This window comes from Mustelus asterias, chromosome 8 (assembly GCF_964213995.1).
Source record: "Mustelus asterias chromosome 8, sMusAst1.hap1.1, whole genome shotgun sequence".
In the NCBI taxonomy this organism is placed as follows: Eukaryota; Metazoa; Chordata; class Chondrichthyes; order Carcharhiniformes; family Triakidae; genus Mustelus; species Mustelus asterias.
This window is the reverse complement of record NC_135808.1, coordinates 26,379,530-26,399,489: the sequence shown is the minus strand read 5'-3', so window position 1 is coordinate 26,399,489 and position 19,960 is coordinate 26,379,530. Positions and strand designations below refer to the sequence as shown.

The 19,960-nt window shown below is 48.9% G+C and overlaps 1 protein-coding gene across 1 annotated transcript in view; it reads right to left on the bottom strand.

The window, feature by feature from the left end:
• The window catches only part of LOC144496960 (uncharacterized), a 76,713-nt gene that overhangs the window by 39,806 nt on the left and 16,947 nt on the right, over positions 1 to 19,960 (bottom strand). Inside the window, exons 12-24 of the mRNA XM_078217613.1 lie at positions 18,331 to 18,384; positions 17,327 to 17,371; positions 16,702 to 16,755; positions 14,490 to 14,534; positions 12,347 to 12,400; positions 10,617 to 10,670; positions 9,539 to 9,592; positions 9,341 to 9,448; positions 8,028 to 8,117; positions 4,941 to 4,994; positions 3,117 to 3,224; positions 2,052 to 2,159; positions 113 to 166 (exon numbers count right to left, since the gene is read on the bottom strand). Of these exons, the coding sequence (XP_078073739.1) occupies positions 113 to 166; positions 2,052 to 2,159; positions 3,117 to 3,224; positions 4,941 to 4,994; positions 8,028 to 8,117; positions 9,341 to 9,448; positions 9,539 to 9,592; positions 10,617 to 10,670; positions 12,347 to 12,400; positions 14,490 to 14,534; positions 16,702 to 16,755; positions 17,327 to 17,371; positions 18,331 to 18,384 (882 nt within the window). The remainder of the gene's footprint in view (positions 1 to 112; positions 167 to 2,051; positions 2,160 to 3,116; positions 3,225 to 4,940; positions 4,995 to 8,027; positions 8,118 to 9,340; positions 9,449 to 9,538; positions 9,593 to 10,616; positions 10,671 to 12,346; positions 12,401 to 14,489; positions 14,535 to 16,701; positions 16,756 to 17,326; positions 17,372 to 18,330; positions 18,385 to 19,960) is intronic.

Below are 19,960 nucleotides of genomic sequence, written 5' to 3'. Positions count from 1 at the left end.
TGTGGTTACTTAGCTACATGAAGGATCAGTCAAGTCCCAGGCAGAATATTCCTCTTTCCGGGCTGGTTGTCAGCTTGGAATGAAAAATGATGAAATTAAATGTTGCACTTACGTGTTCACCCTTGGTGCCTTTCCTCCCTTTATGTCCAGGTTCACCCACTTCACCCTGGGAGACAAAAAGAAACAAAAACTTCATTCACTCACGAGTTGCAAGAGGCAAGTGATTCAATTATACAGCTGTATTCGGTCCGAGTACAGATTCTGTTTAGTGCACAAGTCCCACAAGGTGATGGTCAGGATTCAAAAAGAGGAACAAGGCTCGAACATTTTCCTTTTGTGTGCAGTGAACGGGCTCCCTGCATATGGAATTATATCTCTCCCAGCAAGAGCAAATGAACTACGTTACAAACTCGACTGATGTCCCTAAATTGGATGTTAAGATCTTCAGAATCCCTACAGTGCAGAAGGAGACCATTCTGCACTGATTCTCTGATAGAGCATCCTACCCGGGCCCTATCTCCATATCCCTTCATATTTACCCCACTAATCCACCTAACCCGCACATCTTTGGGGTGTGGGAGGAAACCGGAGCAGTCGGAGGAAAACCACGGAGACAACATGCAAACTCCACACAGGCAGTCACCCGAGGCTGAAATTGAACCCGGGTTCCTGGCGCTGTGAGGCAGCAGTGCTAACTACTGTGCCATTGTGTCACCCTATTCTTAGAGCACTCAAGACTGTTCAGCAAGTGCTACCCAGTATGTTCAAGCCCTGCGCCATATTTGAATGAGTTAGAAGCTTGGGGAGCCGATAGAACACCGGGCTTTCCCCATGGCAACATCGCAGCCAGTCAGAGTAAACTTGCCAACCAATCAGCAACCTTTTCGCCTGCAGTATAACTTGCAGTGAGCATTTGAAATTTGGCATTCTTGCGTTTGTTCTGATGAGTGTGAGATGAAAAGCTTCGACCACATGTAACACTTTCAGCAAAATTTGAGTTGTGTAGCTATCGAATGGCTGAGTTTTATCTATCCCTGTAATAATCCTCAGTAAGATCTCCTCCCTCCGGACCCCATTATAGGGATATTCCCAGGCACTGTGACTTCATCCATATCCCAGGGCCTAACACAAAGAAGCATCTTAGTCCCAAATGTGTAACGGAGCTAAAACTGTTGTAAGTGACTGTTTCTTTGTATATGAAGCACAAACCAGACAGACATATACCGTACTGCACCATACGCCACACACACTGCGCAACTGTGTCAATTGGTCAGCATGACTCCACATGCCCTGAACACACATGTAATCCCTTATAAAACACAAGGGTCCCCATATATATATATATATATCCAACCTTTCCCCTTGAGCTCCAACCCTTCCCTGACACCCCCATCCGAGCTCATCGCTCCCCTGACCTACCCTATCCCATAACCTCCCCACTCTCCTGACCTCTGCCCACCCATCGCCCAGGTCATCACTCCCCTGACCTCCGCCCCCACTGCCCTGATATCTGCCCCCACCTGACCCCTCCTACCCAGCCTTGATCGATCCCATCCCAGAACTTCCCATTTCATCTGACCTCCCCCACACCCCTGACCTCCAGCCCCTCCTCCCCTGACCTCCAGCCCCTCCTCCCCTGACCTCCAGCCCCTCCGCCCCTGACCTCCAGCCCCTCCGCCCCTGACCTCCAGCCCCTCCGCCCCTGACCTCCAGCCCCTCCGCCCCTGACCTCCAGCCCCTCCTCCCCTGACCTCCAGCCCCTCCTCCCCTGACCTCCAGCCCCTCCTCCCCTGACCTCCAGCCCCTCCTCCCCTGACCTCCAGCCCCTCCTCCCCTGACCTCCAGCCCCTCCTCCCCTGACCTCCAGCCCCTCCTCCCCTGACCTCCAGCCCCTCCTCCCCTGACCTCCAGCCCCTCCTCCCCTGACCTTCAGCCCCTCTTCCCCTGACCTCCGCCCTCCTCCCCTGACCTCTGCCCTCCTCCCCTGACCTCTGCCCTCCTCCCCTGACCTCCGCCCCCGCACCTCGCAGCACAAGTGAAGTTGACCTTACCTTGTCACCGTCCTCACCGGGGCCTCCGGGAGTGCCTGCAGGTCCTGGCAGACCAACCGGGCCTTGGACACCGTCTCGACCAGCCGGGCCTATTGGGCCTTTACCGCCCTGCAATCATCGAGACAGACATAGTAAACGTTGGCAGCTGCTTGGATCAAGGGTGACAGTCACAGTGTTTCTACCGCCCACACGCCCTATTGCTCATTCGACTGAGAACCAGCCGGTGTTACATCCAAACCTGCTCCATCCCCACTGCCCTGCTACATCTGCACGAGGGGGAAGCCACCAGAGCTCTTGTCCTTGGGGAAGATTGAGGTCGGCTTGGCACACCCAGGGCAGATCTGCACTCCACTTGAGCAGCATTGACTGCCCAGTCCTCATCGTCCTGGGGAACACTAAGACTGTAACGCATCCCAGTTTGCTGCTGACACCAAACCTTGATGGGGAAGCTAAGATGTGTGGGGAACTGCGAAGGCCAGCATTTACCCCATGAATTCCACTACCATGGGGCAATTGAGGTGGGGGGCAACCAGTCACCTGACAGTGATTCTCCCCCTACCGCCCCACCAAATTGAGACAAGCAGGAAAGTTTGCCATTCCTCTAAGGATGATGGATGGACTTGAAGCTAGAAGACCTTCAAGCAATGATGAAGTAAGTGGGCCATCATTGGGGAATGTCTCACCCCCCCCCCCACACCCCCATGCCCACCTGCCCGTCCCACAGCCCTCCACCCCAGTGGGGCATTGCCTGGAGGGCCTCCAGGTTTGTCTCCCCTCCTACTACCTGACTGGGAGGTCCTCTCAGACAACTCCCCCTCTTCCCTGAAGCCTGCTCCATCTATCATCTCCGTAAAGAGACAATGGGCACACTTAACCTTCCAAAGGTGCAATCAAGCCCCTGAATCAAACCCCTTCCCGAAATACCAGCGCACTTAACTCTGACATGACTGCACACTTAACCAACTGGACAAGGGAAAACAAATGCCCTCACTCGCTTCCCAGAACCAGTTGGGGTACACTTTTCCCAACCGCTTCGCCCTGAAGCCAGCGGGCAGACTTACTTACCGGTACTCCTTTCTCTCCAGCAGGCCCAGGTGGACCCTGAGGCCCTGGACGTCCTGGGAGACCGATGGGGCCACCCGGTCCCGCTTTCCCTCTGACACCAGGGGAGCCCTGAAAGAAGAGGTTTGCAGAGAATGAGCAATCAGAGTGAGGAAGAAGCACATTTGGGAGGAAAACAAGTCAATTGGAGGCAGTTGGGGTGGGGCGAGGGTCAAAGGCAAAGGGTGGCGGCGGGTTGCCGAAAAGAAAATGACGATCCTTTCCCCAATATCTATCATTTTCCCACCACCGATATACCTCAGAGGATCAGGGCGTTGTTTCGAGCTCATCACTCTTCAAGTTGGTGCCCAGTGGCACAGTAGTTAGCACTGCTGCTTCACAGCGGATGGGACCCGGGTTCAATTTCGGTCTTGGGTGACGGCCTGTGTGGAATTTGCACATTCTCCCCATGTCTGCGTGGGTTTCCTCCAGATGCTCTGGTTGCCTCCCACAGTCCAAAGATGTGCACATAAGGTGGATTGGCTATGCTAAATTGCCCCTTGGTGTCCAAAGATGTGTAGGTTAGGGGGATTAGCCAATACACGGGGGATTACAGGGATGGGGCAGAGGTGTTCTTTCAAAGAGTTAGTGCAGGCTTGATGGGCCGAATGGTCTCCTTTTGTACTGTAGGGAGTCTATGATTCTAAGTTCCAATTCAGTTGGAATCTTTAGTGGGTGATTAGAGCCTGGTGTTCATTTGAAATCTTTTGAGTCTCTTTGACCACTACAGCCATGGTCACAAGGCACCCATACCCTCCTTGGGCCAGAGGTTTGGCAGGAGCTTTGTGTGAGTGTGTGTGTTACGGGGGAGGGGGAAGGGAAATCCCCTTTAGGCACCCACCACAATTACTTTGCAACCCAATGCCTACCGACACCACCAACAAGGCCATTGGAGGCAGAGTGGAAACAATGCATTTTACGGCAAACAGAGTCTACTTACTCACCATCAGTGTACAGAGTCTAAATAAAGTGAGTCTCCATGTACTACAGCAAACAGGAAATCGGGATCAAAACTTCTCCAGCAAAATGTAGTGAGTGGAGGACAGTCACCTAAAAATTATCAGCCTAAAAAATAATTCCTGTCAAGTGTGAATGAAGGTGGGGTGGGGAGAGGAATCTACCCAATCGTCTCCATTCTGACTGAGAATGGACATTACTCGGATGCTACCAGGACTTGATGGATTGAGTTATAAGGAGAGGCTGAATAGACTGGGACTTTTTTCTCTGGAGCGTTGGAGGCTAAGGGGTGACCTTATAGAGGTCTATAAAATAATGAGGGGCATAGACAAGGTAGATAGTCAATATCTTTTCCCAAAGGTAGGGGAGTCTAAAACTAGAGGACATAGGTTTAAGGTGAGAGGGGAGAGATACAAAAGTGTCCAGAAGGGCAACTTTTTCAAACAGGGTGGTGAGTGTCTGGAACAAGCTGCCAGAGGTAGCAGTAGAGGCGGGTACAATCTTGTCTTTTAAAAAGCATTTAGATAGTTACATGGGTACGATGGGTATAGAGGGATATGGGCCAAATGCGGGCAATTGGGATTAGCTTAGGGGTTTTAAAAAAAGGGCAGCATGGACAAGTTGGGCCGAAGGGCCCGTTTCCATGCTGTAAACCTCTATGACTCAATGTCATGGGCAGATCTCCCACTCATTTTCCCACAGGGATTTGGAATCAAGAACATCAACATTGACATCCCAGGCTGCAACATCTTCTTTCTAAGGCATGGTTACCAAGCCACCTTTCTCAGGCCAATTCATCCCTGTCTCCGGTGTACAAGGCTAGATACTTACGGCTGGGCCGGGAGGGCCTGGGGGACCCATACCGCCTTTCAATCCTGATCCACCCTGTGGAGAAACGTGAAAGAAAGAATTAAAACTCACTTCCTGACTCACAATCCATGGGCCGCGATCCAGGGACCACGTTTGGCGTGGGCGCAAATCCTGTAATGGCCACTCAATCTCGCAAGAGGACCAAAGAGGGATTTGTGTCCGTGAGATCTCGGTTTGAGATCTTCGCCACCCCCGTGTCGATGATGTGATTAGGTTCAGCCCCAGAAAGGGCGTGAAATTGGTTTCCATACATTTTAATAAATTAACATATGCTTAAAGGCTTGATGCCATAATGCCCACCCACACCTCATCCTTCCACCCGTTGGCATGTCCGTCGAGCCGGCATGAATCACTACTAGTTATCAAAAATCAAAACCAGTCATGATGACCAGCCCGGGGGGCAGAAAGGTAAGTATAGCCCCCAGGGTGGTGAGGGACATGGCCCGACAGTGCTAGGTGGGCAGTGCCAGGTGGACAGTGTCAGTGGAGGGCCCTCTGAGCAGCCCCATTGGAGGGGTTCCCTTTATATATGGTGGGGAGGGATAAGCGAGGAGAAGAGAGAGCCCCGATGCTCACAAGGGGAACAGGGTCAGGGGACAGTCTCGGATATTGTACACATGAACACAAATTGGGGTCCCCTCGAACCTGCTCTGCCATTCTATAAGATCACAACTGATCTGATTGTAACTTCAATTCCACATTCCTGTCTACCCACAATAACATAGGAACTAGAAGCAGGAGTCGGCCATTCGGCCCTTTGAGCCTGCCCCGCCATTCAGTTTGATCATAGCTGATCATCAAATCTAATATTCTGATCTTGCCTTCCCCCCATATCCCTTGATCCCTTTAGCCCCAAGAGCTATATCTAATTTTTTCTTGAACCTTTCACCCCTTGTTAATCAGGAATCTATCCACCTCTGGCTTAAAAATACTCAGACTCTGTTTCTACTGCCTTTTCAGGAAGAGAGTTCCAGAGACTCAACCCTTTCAGTAAAAAATAGTTTCACCTCATCTCCGTTTAAATGAGCGACCCCTTAGTTTTAGACAGTGACCCCTAGTTCTAGCTTCTCCAGTGACCCCTAGTTCTAGATTCTCCCACAAGAGGAAACATCCTTTCCACACTCACCCTGTCAATACCCTCCAGAATCTTATAAGTGTCAAGCAAGCTCTATGTTCCCATACCACAGGAAGTTCTATGTTTCTATTCCAGAGGAAGTAGTTGATGCCAAAACATTGAATGTATTCAATGGGTGCTAGATATGGCACTTGGGGCGAATGGGATCAAAGGTTATGGGGAAAAAGCAGTATTAGGCTATTGAGTTGGACGATCAGCCATGACTGTAATGAATGGCGGAGCAGGCTCGAAGGGCCAAATAACCTCCTCATGTTCCTATCTTCTAAGTCACCTCTTACTCTTCTAAACTCCAGCAGATACAATCTGACCTGTCCAACTGTTCCTCATAGGCCAACCCAGGTATTAGTCTGATAAACCGTGCCAAACTAAAAAAGACCAATGTATGCCTACCAATCTTCTATCCATGCTAATATGTTGCCCTCTGCACCATACCCTGTTTCCCCATCCCTTCTATTAACAAGCAATTAGGAAGGCAACTGGTATTTCAGAGACAAGAATAAACACAGAAAGTGCTAGAAAAACTCAGCTGGTCTGGCAGCATCTGCAGAGAGAGAAACAGAGTTAAGGTTTCGAGTCCAAAGTGACTCTTCTTTGGGACTGAGGTGCATCAGTTTTTGTTGCATGTCATTGGAATACAAGAGTAAATAAGTCTTACTACAAATATATAGGGAACTGGTGACCCACACCTGGAGCTCTGTGAACAATTTTGGTCTCCTTACCTAAGGAAAGACATAATTGCCTTTGATGGTGGGTTCTGAGGAGGAAGAATTGATCTACAAAGAGAGATTTGAGCAGACTAGGTATACAATCCCGAGAGTTTACAGGAGCGAGAGGTGATCTCATCGAAATATACAAGATTCTGAAGGAGCTTGACAGGACAGACACTGAGCGTGGGATTTTCCGACCCCAAAAGGCATTGTCGTGGGTGACATGGAAAAAATCTGGAAAGCCGTTAGCTTTTAATGATTCTCCAAATTTTCCAAACCCGCCCACAATGATGCCCATCGGAGTGGGGGGCCGGAAAACATTGGACTTACCGCTGATCGGAACACTGGGGCACAGAGGCAGGATACGGGGCCAATCATTTAGGACTGAGGTGAGGAGAAACGTCATCATTCGCAGAGCTGTGAATCGTTATAATTCTCCCTGCTCCAGACGGCTGTGGGTGCTCAGTCATTGAGTAGATTGAAGGCAGATGTCGAAAGATTTTTGGGCATTCCGGTGAAAGTGCGGGAAGGTGAGGCTGAGTTGGAAAATCAGGAGTGATCGTGTTGAATGATGGAGGAGGCGGGAAGGGGCCAAATAGCCTCCTCCTGCTTGTTATGTCCTTTGTGGAGATTCTGAAGAATATTGAGATACATCTTTATTGACTCTACGTGAGACATTGTAAGATATTGTGATATAAAGTTTGTGGAACAATGTATTTGTGGAACAATGTGCTCAGGTCAGAGAGATGGAGAGGGGTAGTGAAGGAGGGGGAGGGAAAGAAGGGGAGGGAGAGAGAGAGAGAGCACACGGGAAGGAGGGGGTATGTGAAAGGGGGGGAGAGAGAGAGAGGAGAGGGGAGTGAAAGGGAGGGAGGGGAGTGGGAGATGGGAGAGAGAGACTGGGAGGAAGAGAGAGGAAGGGAGAGAGGGAGAAGGACAAGAAAGCGGGAAGGTGGAGTGTCACCTCAATCCTGATTTCTTCAGCAGAGATTAAGTACAATTTGCTTAATCTTTACTCATAACGTAATTCCTGACATGTGAAATCATCGAGTGTTGCACTGATTCAGTCTCTCAGTAACAAAACCCCTACTGCTTCCAACTCAGTTTGATCCCCAATTCCCACGCCATTAAGACAGGGACAATGTGTTCAGGTTGTTGAGTAGATTGAGTTCGAAAGATTTTCTCCTCTGCACGTTAATCACTTACCGGTGTTCCAGGCAATCCAGTCTCACCAGGGAAACCTCTTAGACCTGGGGGTCCATTTTTACCAGCGGGTCCAGGAGGGCCAGGGTCACCCTGGGGGAAAGAAAATGGGGAAACAATAGTTCAACCATACTTAACACAGCAGGGGGCTCTTTCAGATCGGTACAACTTAATTCAATGTTGGGAGCAATCTACAGCTTAACATGAGCAGGTGGAGGGAGGAAAGAGCAAAAGAGAGGAGAATGAAAGAGATATAGAGAAAGAGAAAGGACAGGAGAGAGGGGGAGAGAGAAAGAGAGAGAGAGGGAATTAGGAGGGAAACAAAAAGAACAGAAAACAAAACTTCACATCCCAGGCACACAGATAACTCAGGAAACCCCATCAAAAACACTCACTATATGACAGCAGACCTTTCACCTTGACACTTGATGTCAAATCCTTGCCTGGTTACAGAATTGGATCCCAGCACGGTCACAAGCCTGGATCCTGCATGATAACAGGCCCAATTCCTTCATGGTTACAGGCCGAATCATTCATGATTATAGTCCCAGATCCTGCATGGTTGCAGGCCCGGATCCTGCATGGTTGCAGGCCCGGATCCTGCATGGTTGCAGGCCCGGATCCTGCATGGTTGCAGGCCCGGATCCTGCATGGTTGCAGGCCCGGATCCTGCATGGTTACAGGCCCGGATCCTGCATGGTTACAGGCCCGGATCCTGCACGGTTACAGGCCTGGATCCTGCACGGTTACAGGCCTGGATCCTGCACGGTTATAGGCCTGGATCCTGCACGGTTACAGGCCTGGATCCTGCACGGTTACAGGCCTGGATCCTGCACGATTACAGGCCTGGATCCTGCACGGTTACAGAACTGGATCCTGCATTGTTACAGGTCCAGACCCTGCATGGTTACTGGCCCGGATCCTGCATGGTTACAGGCCCGGATCCTGCATGGTTACAGGCCCGGATCCTGCATGGTTACAGGCCCGGATCCTGCATGATTACAGGCCCGGATCCTGCATGGTTACAGGCCCGGATCCTGCATGGTTACAGGCCCGCTTCATTAAGATTGAATAGGACAGCTGGACCAGAACAACATTCAAACACGTTGACTGAAGGAGAGTCAAGCAGCTGAACAGAAAGACAGACTCCTCTGGCAAGGTGATAAACAGAGACTCACAGTTTCTCAAACAGGGAGATTACTGGTCAGGTAGCCACATGGAAGAACTGGCAGCTTGAAAATCTGGTAAATATCCCAACACAACAACACCTACCGAGGAGTAGCAATGCGCATGGTGGAGATGCTTAATTCCCTCACCTTAGTGCCTTCTTTTCCAGACGGGCCTGATAGACCTTGCTCCCCTGGTGGCCCAGGAGGTCCTGGATGTCCCCTCTCGCCCATTGGTCCCGATTCACCACTAGAGCCCTGTAGTGAAAGAGCTGCATCAGTATCACCATTGGAACAGAGTGAACGGTGAATGGTGGGCAGGAGCTGAGTGTGAAACACTGAACTCACCTGAGGTCCAACTACACCTGGTGGTCCTGGAGGGCCAGTCTTGCCTTGAAAACCCTGTAAGCAGGAACCAATATATTAGCAAGAGTGAGCCATAGAGATGCGAGACCATGAGAGAAAATCAGCCACAGGAAAAGGCTATCAATCACTCCTCCTTCTGGTCTAATGGCCTAAGGGGGCATTGGTGATTGGGGACTTCCACTGGATTAGTCTATGATTGTGCTGGGCAAAGTACTCAGTGCTTTGCCTTTGCTTTCTGCAATATGGCTGACCAGGAAATTCTCCCTCTCTTTACCACCTGTCACGAGGGCTACTGGCAGGATTTACCAGCTGGTAATCTCCCTGCATGGACACATTATCAATGGACCCCCTGAAGTCATTACGTCCTGAAGCAGGACTCGAACCTGGAACTTCTGGTCCAGAGGCAGCGATGCTACTCACTGTGCCGCAGGACATTGCAAACAAGCACATTCTTCCCAATTCCTCACTCACCTTTCAAAACCCATTCCTACCGGTACATTATCCCGCCAATGAAACCCTTCCCTCCCAGTGCATTAACCCTCCCAGTGAAACCCATTCACACTGGTACATTAACCCTTCAATGAAATCCTTTCTACTGGTATATAAACTCTCCCAGTGAAACCCATTCCTATTGGTACACTAACCCTCCCAATGAAACCCATTCCTATTGGTACACTAACCCTCCCAATGAAACCCATTCCTACTGGTACTTTAACCCTCCTAGTGAACCCCATTCCTATTGGTACACTAACCCTCCCAATGAAACCCATTCCTATTGGTACACTAACCCTCCCAATGAAACCCATTCCTATTGGTACACTAACCCTCCCAATGAAACCCATTCCTATTGGTACACTAACCCTCCCAGTGAAACCCATTCCTATTGGTACACTAACCCTCCCAGTGAAACCCATTCCTATTGGTACACTAACCCTCCCAGTGAAACCCATTCCTATTGGTACATTAACCTTCTCAGTGTTCTGAAAGATCTTGGGGTAATGGAAGGCCACATGTGAGAGTAATTTATTTCTTTCCAACCAGCCTGCAAGGCTGCACTTACCACTTCCCCTCTCTGTCCAGGGTGTCCTGGGAGCCCATCCTTTCCTGGTGGTCCCTAGCAAAAGGAAAGTACAAAGTTAGCATTCACCACTTCGCTGCTGCCGTCCTTTAATCGCTGCATTGGCTGCTGTTAATATTGAATGAAAATGTACGGTGTATTGGGCAAGGTGGGGGTTGCGAGGAGGCTGAGGACCTCGTGGGGTCTGATATCAGACCCTTCATGATTCGAACGCCAACATGCAAGAACTATTGTGCATCATTTCAACCTTTTGCTGAACCAACTGACACATCGGCTGGAATTGTACCGTCCCACCTGCCACGGGAATTGGAGCTGGCGAGGGGTGGCCCATGGGAAGGTCCATTGATCTCGGGCGGGATTTTACAGTTTGGGACGAGCAAGGCTATAAAATACCGCCCATTGTGTTTGTTACTGATATCTCATGGGGAATATCACCCCAGTGTGCCTATTACAGATATCTCACGGGAGATATCACCCCAGCGTTTATTACAGATATCTCACAGGGGAATATCACCCCAGTGTGTCTAATACAGCGGCACGGTGGCACAGTGGTTAACACAGCTGCTTCACAGCGCCAGGGACCCGGGTTTGATTCCCAGCTTGGGTCACTGTCTGTGTGGAGCTTGCATGTTCTCCCCATGTCTGCATGGGTTTCCTCCAGGTGCTCCGGTTTCCTCCCACAGTCCAAAAATGTGCGGGTTAGGTTGATAGGCCATACTAAAAATTGCCCCTTAGTGTCCTGAGATGTGTAGGTTAGAGGGATTAGCGGGTAAAATATGGAGGGATATGGGGGTAGGGCCTGGGTGGGATTGTGGTCGGTGCAGACTCGATGGGCCAAATGGCCTCTTCCTGCACTGTAGGGTTTCTATAATTTCTAAGATTTCCTCCGGGTGCTCCGCTTTCCTCCCACAGTCTGAAAGACATGCTGGTAAGGTGCATTGACCCGAACAGGCGCCGGAGTGTAGTGACTAGGGGAATTTCACAGTAACTTCATTGCAGTGTTCATATAAGCCTCACTTGTGACTAATAAATAAACTTTAAAAAAAAGATACTTCACAGAGCAATTCAACTCCAGTGTATCTACTACAGATATCTCACAGGAAAATTTTGCGGGGTAATTTCACCCCAGTGGGTCTATTACAGATATCTCACAGGGAAATTTCACCCAGTGTGTCTATTACTGATATCCCGTGGGGGAATATCACCCCAGTGTGACTATTACAGATATTGCACCGGGGACAATCACCCCAGCATGTCTGTTATAGATATCTCAAGGGGAAATTTCACACGTGTGTGAATATTTGTGTATATATATGCATGTGTGTTGCATGTGTTTTCTCTGTGTCTATCTCTCTGCGTCTGTCCGTCTCTCTGCGTCTGTCCGTCTCTCTGCGTCTGTCCGTCTCTCTGCGACTGTCCGTCTCTCTGCGACTGTCCGTCTCTCTGCGACTGTCCGTCTCTCTGCGACTGTCCGTCTCTCTGCGACTGTCCGTCTCTCTGCGACTGTCCGTCTCTCTGCGACTGTCCGTCTCTCTGCGACTGTCCGTCTCTCTGCGACTGTCCGTCTCTCTGCGACTGTCCGTCTCTCTGCGACTGTCCGTCTCTCTGCGACTGTCTCTAGATCCTCTTCTCTATGAGATCAGCTCTCTGAGGATGGGATGCTCCCTGGGGGAAGAGAGTCTGGAGTAAGGAACAATTTCAACTGCACTTACTGGAGGTCCCTTCGGTCCTGCGAAGCCTGTTGCACCTTGAGGTCCTGGAAGACCCTGCGTTGTAAAGAAGAGGGAGATTGGTTAATGTGAACGATGCACAGAATGGGTTTGATCAGAGCGTGCCCACTTGTTAACGCTGCACAGGGGAGCAGATGCCCAATTGCTTGCACTGTCCAGGGCAGCCAGCTGAGAACTCGGAACTACAGCTACATAACAATCATCACTAAAACACCCGGGAGTTATAAACCCACAAACATCACCAACAAGCTAAGCCCCCAACCACACAGCAACAAAATGCAGACCGTCAGACTCACAGATATTGATGACAATGAGTGAGTTAAAGTGTTCAGATCCAATCTGTAGGAACTGCTCTAGAGTCTATAGAATTTTGGAAGATGACCACCAATGCATCCAATATTTCCAGGGCCACTTCCTTTAATACTCTGGGGTGCAGATTATCAGGCCCTGGTGATTTATCAGCCTTTAACCCCATTAAATTCCCCAATTTTCTTACTAATACTGATTTCCTTCAATTCCACCCTCTCCCTTCGTTCCATAACATTTCTGGGAGGTTTTTGCACTCTATTTTGTGAAGACAGAACCAAAGTATGTGTTCAATTCTTCTGCCGATTCTTTGCTCCCCACTATGATTATCCCGGCTTCGGGGATTGTGGCTTTGCGAAACACTGATGATACCATATTGTGGCCATGAGGTGGAGATGCTGTCGTTGGACTGGGGTGGTCACAGTATGAAGTCTCACAACACCAGGTTAAAGTCCAACAGGTTTATTTGGAATCACGAGCTTTCACCTGATGAAGGAGCAGTGCTCAGAAAGGTAGTGATTCCAAATAAACCTGTTGGACTTTAACCTGGTGTTGTGAGACTGCTTAATGTGACCATATTGTGGGGCCACATTCCCATTGCCTATTTAACCCTATTAAAACATACTCTGTCCTGGGTGAGCCAAGCTCACAAATTCCCTCCTTAAGTTTCATCAACTCGCTCGCTGCTTCTTTGAAGCCTTTGAGCTTTTGGACAGCTGCCCTCACAGTTTCCTATATGGCACTGTCGATGTTTATTTTGATTCACAGGATGCTCCAGACTCAAGAGAAGCACAGCATTGGCACGGAGGACATTTAAAAGGGGGTGAATCTGCCAAAGTGCTGCCCAGTCTGTGAGCATGAGGAAGCGTCGATGAGCACTCGCCGGGAGCCCAGGATTTCCACCTCTTCCCCAAGGAAAGGAGTGAGCTGACATCACAAGTTGTTCACACTGATGACGACGTCAAACAGATCAAGGAACAATCAGCAGCAAGGGAGCAAGAAGGAAGAAGAAATGTCTGGAATAATTGTTTCAACTCTTTAATGTACGGGAATCTTCTTTTCTTTCATGGTGATGTGGGTGTCGCTGGCTGGGGCAGCATTTGTTGCCCATCCCTAATTGCCCCTTGAACTGAGTGTCTCGCTCGGCCATTTCAGAGGAACGGTTGAGAGTCAACCACATTACTGTGTGGGTCTGGAGTCACTTGTAGGCCAGACCAGGTAAGGACGGCAGATTTTCTCCCCTAAAGGACATTAATGATTCCGACAATCGACAATGGTTTCATGGTCATCAGTAGATTCTTAATTCCAGATATTTTCGATTAAATTCAGATTCCACCATCTGCCGTGGCGGGATTCGAACCTGGGTTCCCAGAACATGAGCTGAGTTTCTAGATTAATAGTCGAGTGATAATACCGCTAGACCCTTGGGTTTTTACAACAATCGGTGATAGTTGTCATGGTCGTCATCATTGAGACGAGCTTTATAATTACAGATTTTATCAATTGAATTTAAATTCCACCAGCTGCCATGGTGGGATTTGAACCCATGTTCCCAAAGTGTTTAGCCTGGGTGTCTACCATTCCTCACCCAGTGAGAATACCACTACTGCTCCGTCTCCCCGTATTTCAACACCATCTCTATCAGGGAAGGACACTGCACAGGACTCATGTGGAAGAGATGACTGGAGTTGTGCCTTGCAAAGTGCTTTGTGGGATAGGGCGTGAGAGTGACCATGAAGGAAGTGGGGTTATAGGGACGCTGACCTTATCCTGCTCTACTTGTGCTGAAATACGGTTTGATACATTCGGACATACTCACTCGTTCGCCAGAAGGACCTGGTGGCCCATCAGTTCCTGAGCTTCCCTGTTAGTGAGCAAAAAAATAGAACAGGTTACATCGCTTCATGACAGGAAATGAAGGCGCAGAATCTTTCTGAGAGATAGTTTCTCTGCAAAACGTTCACCATGGCCCTATACACACTGGACAGCCCTGCTATAACATCCTACTATACACACGCGTACATACTCACACACGCATGTGCCCACACACACACGACGGATCCATGCAGTCATACTTAGTTATCGGGCACCTTTTTGAAAGAGCGCCCTAGTGTATTAGAATGAAAAATAAAAAGAAAGATTCCCCCCCCCCACCCACTCCCATGGACATGTTTGAACCCACCCCCATGGGGAAACCCTCACAACTACCATACAGGGAAACCAACACCCACAAGGACAGAGGAAGCCCCTCTGTCATGGACCGCCCCAGAGGTAGTCCTCATTCGGCACTGTGCCTACATAATGCCCGAGCATTTCCCGCTCCTCAGTGGGAGCGGTACATAACTGTGCACCCCCTGGCGGGTGTCCATCGCCTGCTTCATATCAGTCCTGACCTGTTGTAAACTTCACCGATGTGAGGTCAGGTCTGCGAGGGGGAAGATCTGATTGAAGGGGAGACAATAGATTGGGGAAGTCCACTAATGATGTTGAGAAATATTTATATGAGGCTCCCAATATTCACGGGCATGAAACACATTATTTCCATGGCAGGGGTCAGGGACGACTGCGTCGCGGGATCTCAACTGTGAGAAACATGTTTTCGGCCTCACGCAGGATTTTGCGTCACGGCTGCTACAAGAGTCCATGGCAAATGTGGACCCAGAATTGTGGCATCAGTATAAAACCCTCAGTTATAATACACTGTCTGTGACACATACACCCCCCCACTATAAAACCCTCAGTTATAACACTGTTACACACACACAGCCTCAGTATAAAACCCCCAGTTATTACACTCTCTCTGTGACACATACACCCCCCCACTATAAAACCCTCAGTTGTAATACTGTTACACACAACCCCTCAATATAAAACCCTCAGTTATAATACACTCTCTGTGACACATACACCCCCTCAGTATAAAAGCCTCAGTTATAACACTCTCTGTTACACACACACACTGGAAAGGTCAACAGACCTTTCCACGCTCCGCCCCTCGCCCGCTATGATTCCTGTGTGGGCAGAATGAGAAAATTTGCCCCATATCCTCAAAATAAAACTCTCAGTTATAACACTCTGTTAAACACACACAGCCACAGAACAAAGATCAAAGAAAATTACAGCACAGGAAGAGGCCCTTCGGCCCTCCAAACCTGCACCAACCATGCTGCCCAACTGAACTAAAAACTCCTACCCTTCCGGGGACCATATCCCTCTATTCCCATCCAATTCATGTATTTGTCCAGACACTCCTTAAAACTCACTAACATATCTGCTTCCATTACCTCCCCCGGCAGCGAGTTCCAGGCACCCACCACCCTCTGTGTAAAAAACTTGCACAGTATGAAACTCTCAGTCATAACACGTTCTCTGTCACCCACACCCTCAGAGTAAAACTTTCAATTATAACACTGTGTTACGCACACACACTCAGTATAAACCTCTCAATGAGAACACTCTCTGTTACACACACCCTCAAGATAAAACTGTCTCCGTTACATGCACACCCTCAGTTTAATACTTAGTTATAACACTGTCTCTGTTAAACACACACACACCGAGTATAAAACTCTCAGTTATAACACTCTCTCTGTGACACACACACCCTCATTATGAATCTTTCACTTATAACATTCTCTCTGTTAAACACACACACATCCTCAGTGGAAAACTCTCAATTATAACACTCTGTCGGTTACACACCCTCAGTATAAAACTCTCAGTTATAACACAGTCTCTGGTAAACACAAACCCTCAGAATGAAACTCTCAGTTATAATACTCTTTCTGTTATGCACACACACGGCTCCCCTCAGTATAAAACCCTCAGTTACAACACTCTCTGTTACACACAATCCTCCGTATAAAACTGTTATAAATCATTCTTCTGCTACACATGCACACATCCTCAGTACAAAACCCTCAGTTATAACACTCTCTATGTGACACACACATGCTCAGTATGAATCTCTCGGTTATAACACTCTCTGCTAATAGATGATACCTTATTGCTCCCGTTGTCTAAAGACTCACCTTGGACCCTGGTTTTCCCGTTGCCCCTCTTGGTCCTCGTTGACCACGTGGACCCTACAAGAGAAATCCAAAGTTAGTAACTGATAAGTTGCCGTCTAATTCTTGGCCACAGGTAGTCGGATGTGGGAGAGCAGTTACTGGAAGCACACTTGCGCCGTGTCACACTCCCTGTGCCCGGTTATCTCTTCCACTTCTTCGGAATCCCATTCTCCACAGGCAGCACAGTGGTTAGCACTGCTGCCTCACAGCGGCAGGGACCCGGATTCAATTCCAGCCTTGGGTGACTGACCGTATGGAGGTTGCACATTCTCCCCGTGTCTGCGTGGGTTTCTTCCGGGTGCTCTGGAGTTTCCTCCCACAGTCTAAAGATGTGCAGGTTAGGTGGAGTGGCCATAGTAAATTGCCCCTTAGTGTCAGAGAAACTAGCAGGGTAAATACCTGGAGTTACGGTGATAGGTTCTGGGTGGGACTTTTGTCAGTGCAGGCTCAACGGGCTGAATGGCCTTCCTCTGCACTGCAGGGATTCTATGATGTCTCAGTTACACTCTGTATGATGATTTACTTTACAATACCCACACTGGCAAAGATTCCCATTCAAATTCTTACCGATGAAGTGGTTACGTACCGTAGGTCCACGTTGTCCTCTTTGACCCAGCTTGCCTTGCAAACCCTGGGAAGGTAGGAAGAAGAAATAAAGAGCGGGGAAAGGTGCAGGAAAAAAGAGGAGATAAAGAGGTAGGGAGAAAGGAAGATGGAAAAAGATAGGAGACGGGATTAAATGAGAAAGACAGAGGCAGTGCAGAGATACACAGAGAGAGAAGCAAGAAAGAGGGGAAGTCAGAGAGAGACACACACATACACAGGGAGTGACAGAGAAGCAGAGTGATAGAGATAGGGAGAAGAAACAGAGAGTGAGAGAGACAAGCAGACAGAGTGAGGGGGAGAGACAGTGCGAGAAAGAGATAGAGCGAGAGAGACACAGATAGGCCGAGAGAGTGGATGACAGAGAGACAGAGTGATAGACATAGCAAGAAACGACAGAGACAGACCGAGAGAGAGTGGGAGACAGAGTGAGAGTGAGTGAAGGAGAGAGAGAGAGAGAAAGTGTGTGAGAGAGATAGAGTTAGCAAGACACACACAGACACACAGAGAAAGAGATGGAGCGAGAGGAGAGAGGCAGGTAGATGCAAGAGAAATAGTGAGATAGAGATAGGGCAGAAAGAGAGAGAGGAGTAGGCAGGAGGGACCAAGGTAGAGAAGAAAGATGCGGGAAGTAGAGGAGAGAAAGAGTTGTATCGAGAGATGGATGGACAAAGGAGAGAGATTTAGATAACAAAGGTTGAGGAAAGGGTGAGAAAGAGAGAGAGGGGGAGAGAGAGGAAGAGAGAGGATAAAGAAAGGGAGGGGGGGATGGAGAAAGAGAATGAGAGAGGATTGAGAAAGGGAAAGAGAGGGGATAGAGAAAGAGAGAAAGGGAGAGAGAGAATGGGAAGAGAGAGAGAATGGGAGACAAATACAAGCATAGGATGAGTCTTCTATTACAGGACATGACTTTCTTTATTAACAGAACGACATTGAAGGGTTTGTCGCCATGGTTACCGACAGTGCAAGGCTTCTTCTGGAACTTACCCGACCACCTTTCTCGCCGTTCATTCCGGGGAATCCCGGGAAACCAAGGGAACCCTGGAAAAAAGGAAGCAGACAGGTAAACAGGGCTGGCGGGGAGGTGTCACCGATGTCCCGGACTAGCGCTGCTACTGGGTGGGGGAGAGAGGAAGCTTCATGATTCAGAGAGACACATTCTGTGTCGGGTGCTGAGATTTTGTAATCTTCATTGACTGGGAGAAGGGAATCTCACTGCCTTTGAAGATCTTCGGAGCTCAGCAGGGAACGTGGATCGTGGATCCCATGAAGTGCAATGTGATAATTGCGAGATTTAAAGTAAAATATTTAAACTCTGATAATCATTGAAGGACACAGGCCAAGGCACCAGGGGGAACTCCCCTTCTGCCTCAGTGATGCACGGGGAGTGTCTGCCCACCTTATGCCTGTGGACTTGGTATCAATCCCATGACCTTGTGACGCACATGCGTGTAGACACGCAAAGGCATATACCAAACTCAAAATGAATACAAACAGAGGCACACACATGCCATAGAACCATAGAACTGTAGAACCATCTTGTCCAGGACATGGACACCCAGATGCCCTTTCTAATCCTACCTTCCTGCACCTAGCCCTGTAGCTTACACCACTTAAAGTGCACAGCAAGCTACTTTTTAAAAGAATTTAAGGTCACTGCTTCCACCACCAACTTGGGCAGCGAATTCCAGACATCCACCACCCTAAGCATAAAAAAGTTCTTTCTAATGTCCCCTCTACACCATCCGCCACATATGTTGAATCTATGTCCCTGCTTCTAGAATTTTTAACCAAGGGAAACAATTTTATCCTGTCCACTCTCTCTCACAGTAGCACAGTGGTTAGCACTGCTGCTTCACAGCTCCAGGGACCTGGGTTCGATTCCCGGCTTGGGTCACTGTCTGTGTGGAGTTTGCACATTCTCCTCGTGTCTGCTTGGGTTTCCTCCGGGTGCTCCGGTTTCCTCCCACAGTCCAAAGATGTGCGGGTTAGGTTGATTGGCCATGCTAAAATTGCCCCTTAGTGTCCTGGGATGTGTAGATTAGCGGGTAAAATATGTAGGGATATGGGGGTAGGGCCTGGGTGGGATTGTGGTCGGTGCAGACTTGATGGGCCAAATGGCATCTTTCTGTACTGTAGGGTTTCTATGATTCTATGATTTCATAGAATACCTATCGTCCAGAAGGAGGTACAATTTTGTACCTCTATCAAGTCACCCCCTCAGCCTTCTTTGTTCCGAGGAAAATAACCCCAACCTATCCAACCTCTCCTCATAGCTACACTTTTCCAGTCCTGGCAACATTCTCCTTTGCACTCTCTCCAGAGCAATTACGTCCTTCCTGTAATGTGGTGACCAGGACTGCGCACAATACTCCAGTTATGGCCTCACTAGTGTTTGATACAATTCCAAAATTATGTCCTTACTTTTATATTCTATACCACTGCCAATGCAGGAGGGCATTCTAAATGCTTTCTTTACAACCTTGTCTATTTGAACTGCGGCATTTAGGTATCTGTGTACTTGTACTCCAAGATCTCTCACTTCACTTACCCTTGTTCATGCATTCCCATTGTGTATTCCCTATAAAAGTTTGACGTCCCTCAATGCAAACCACCA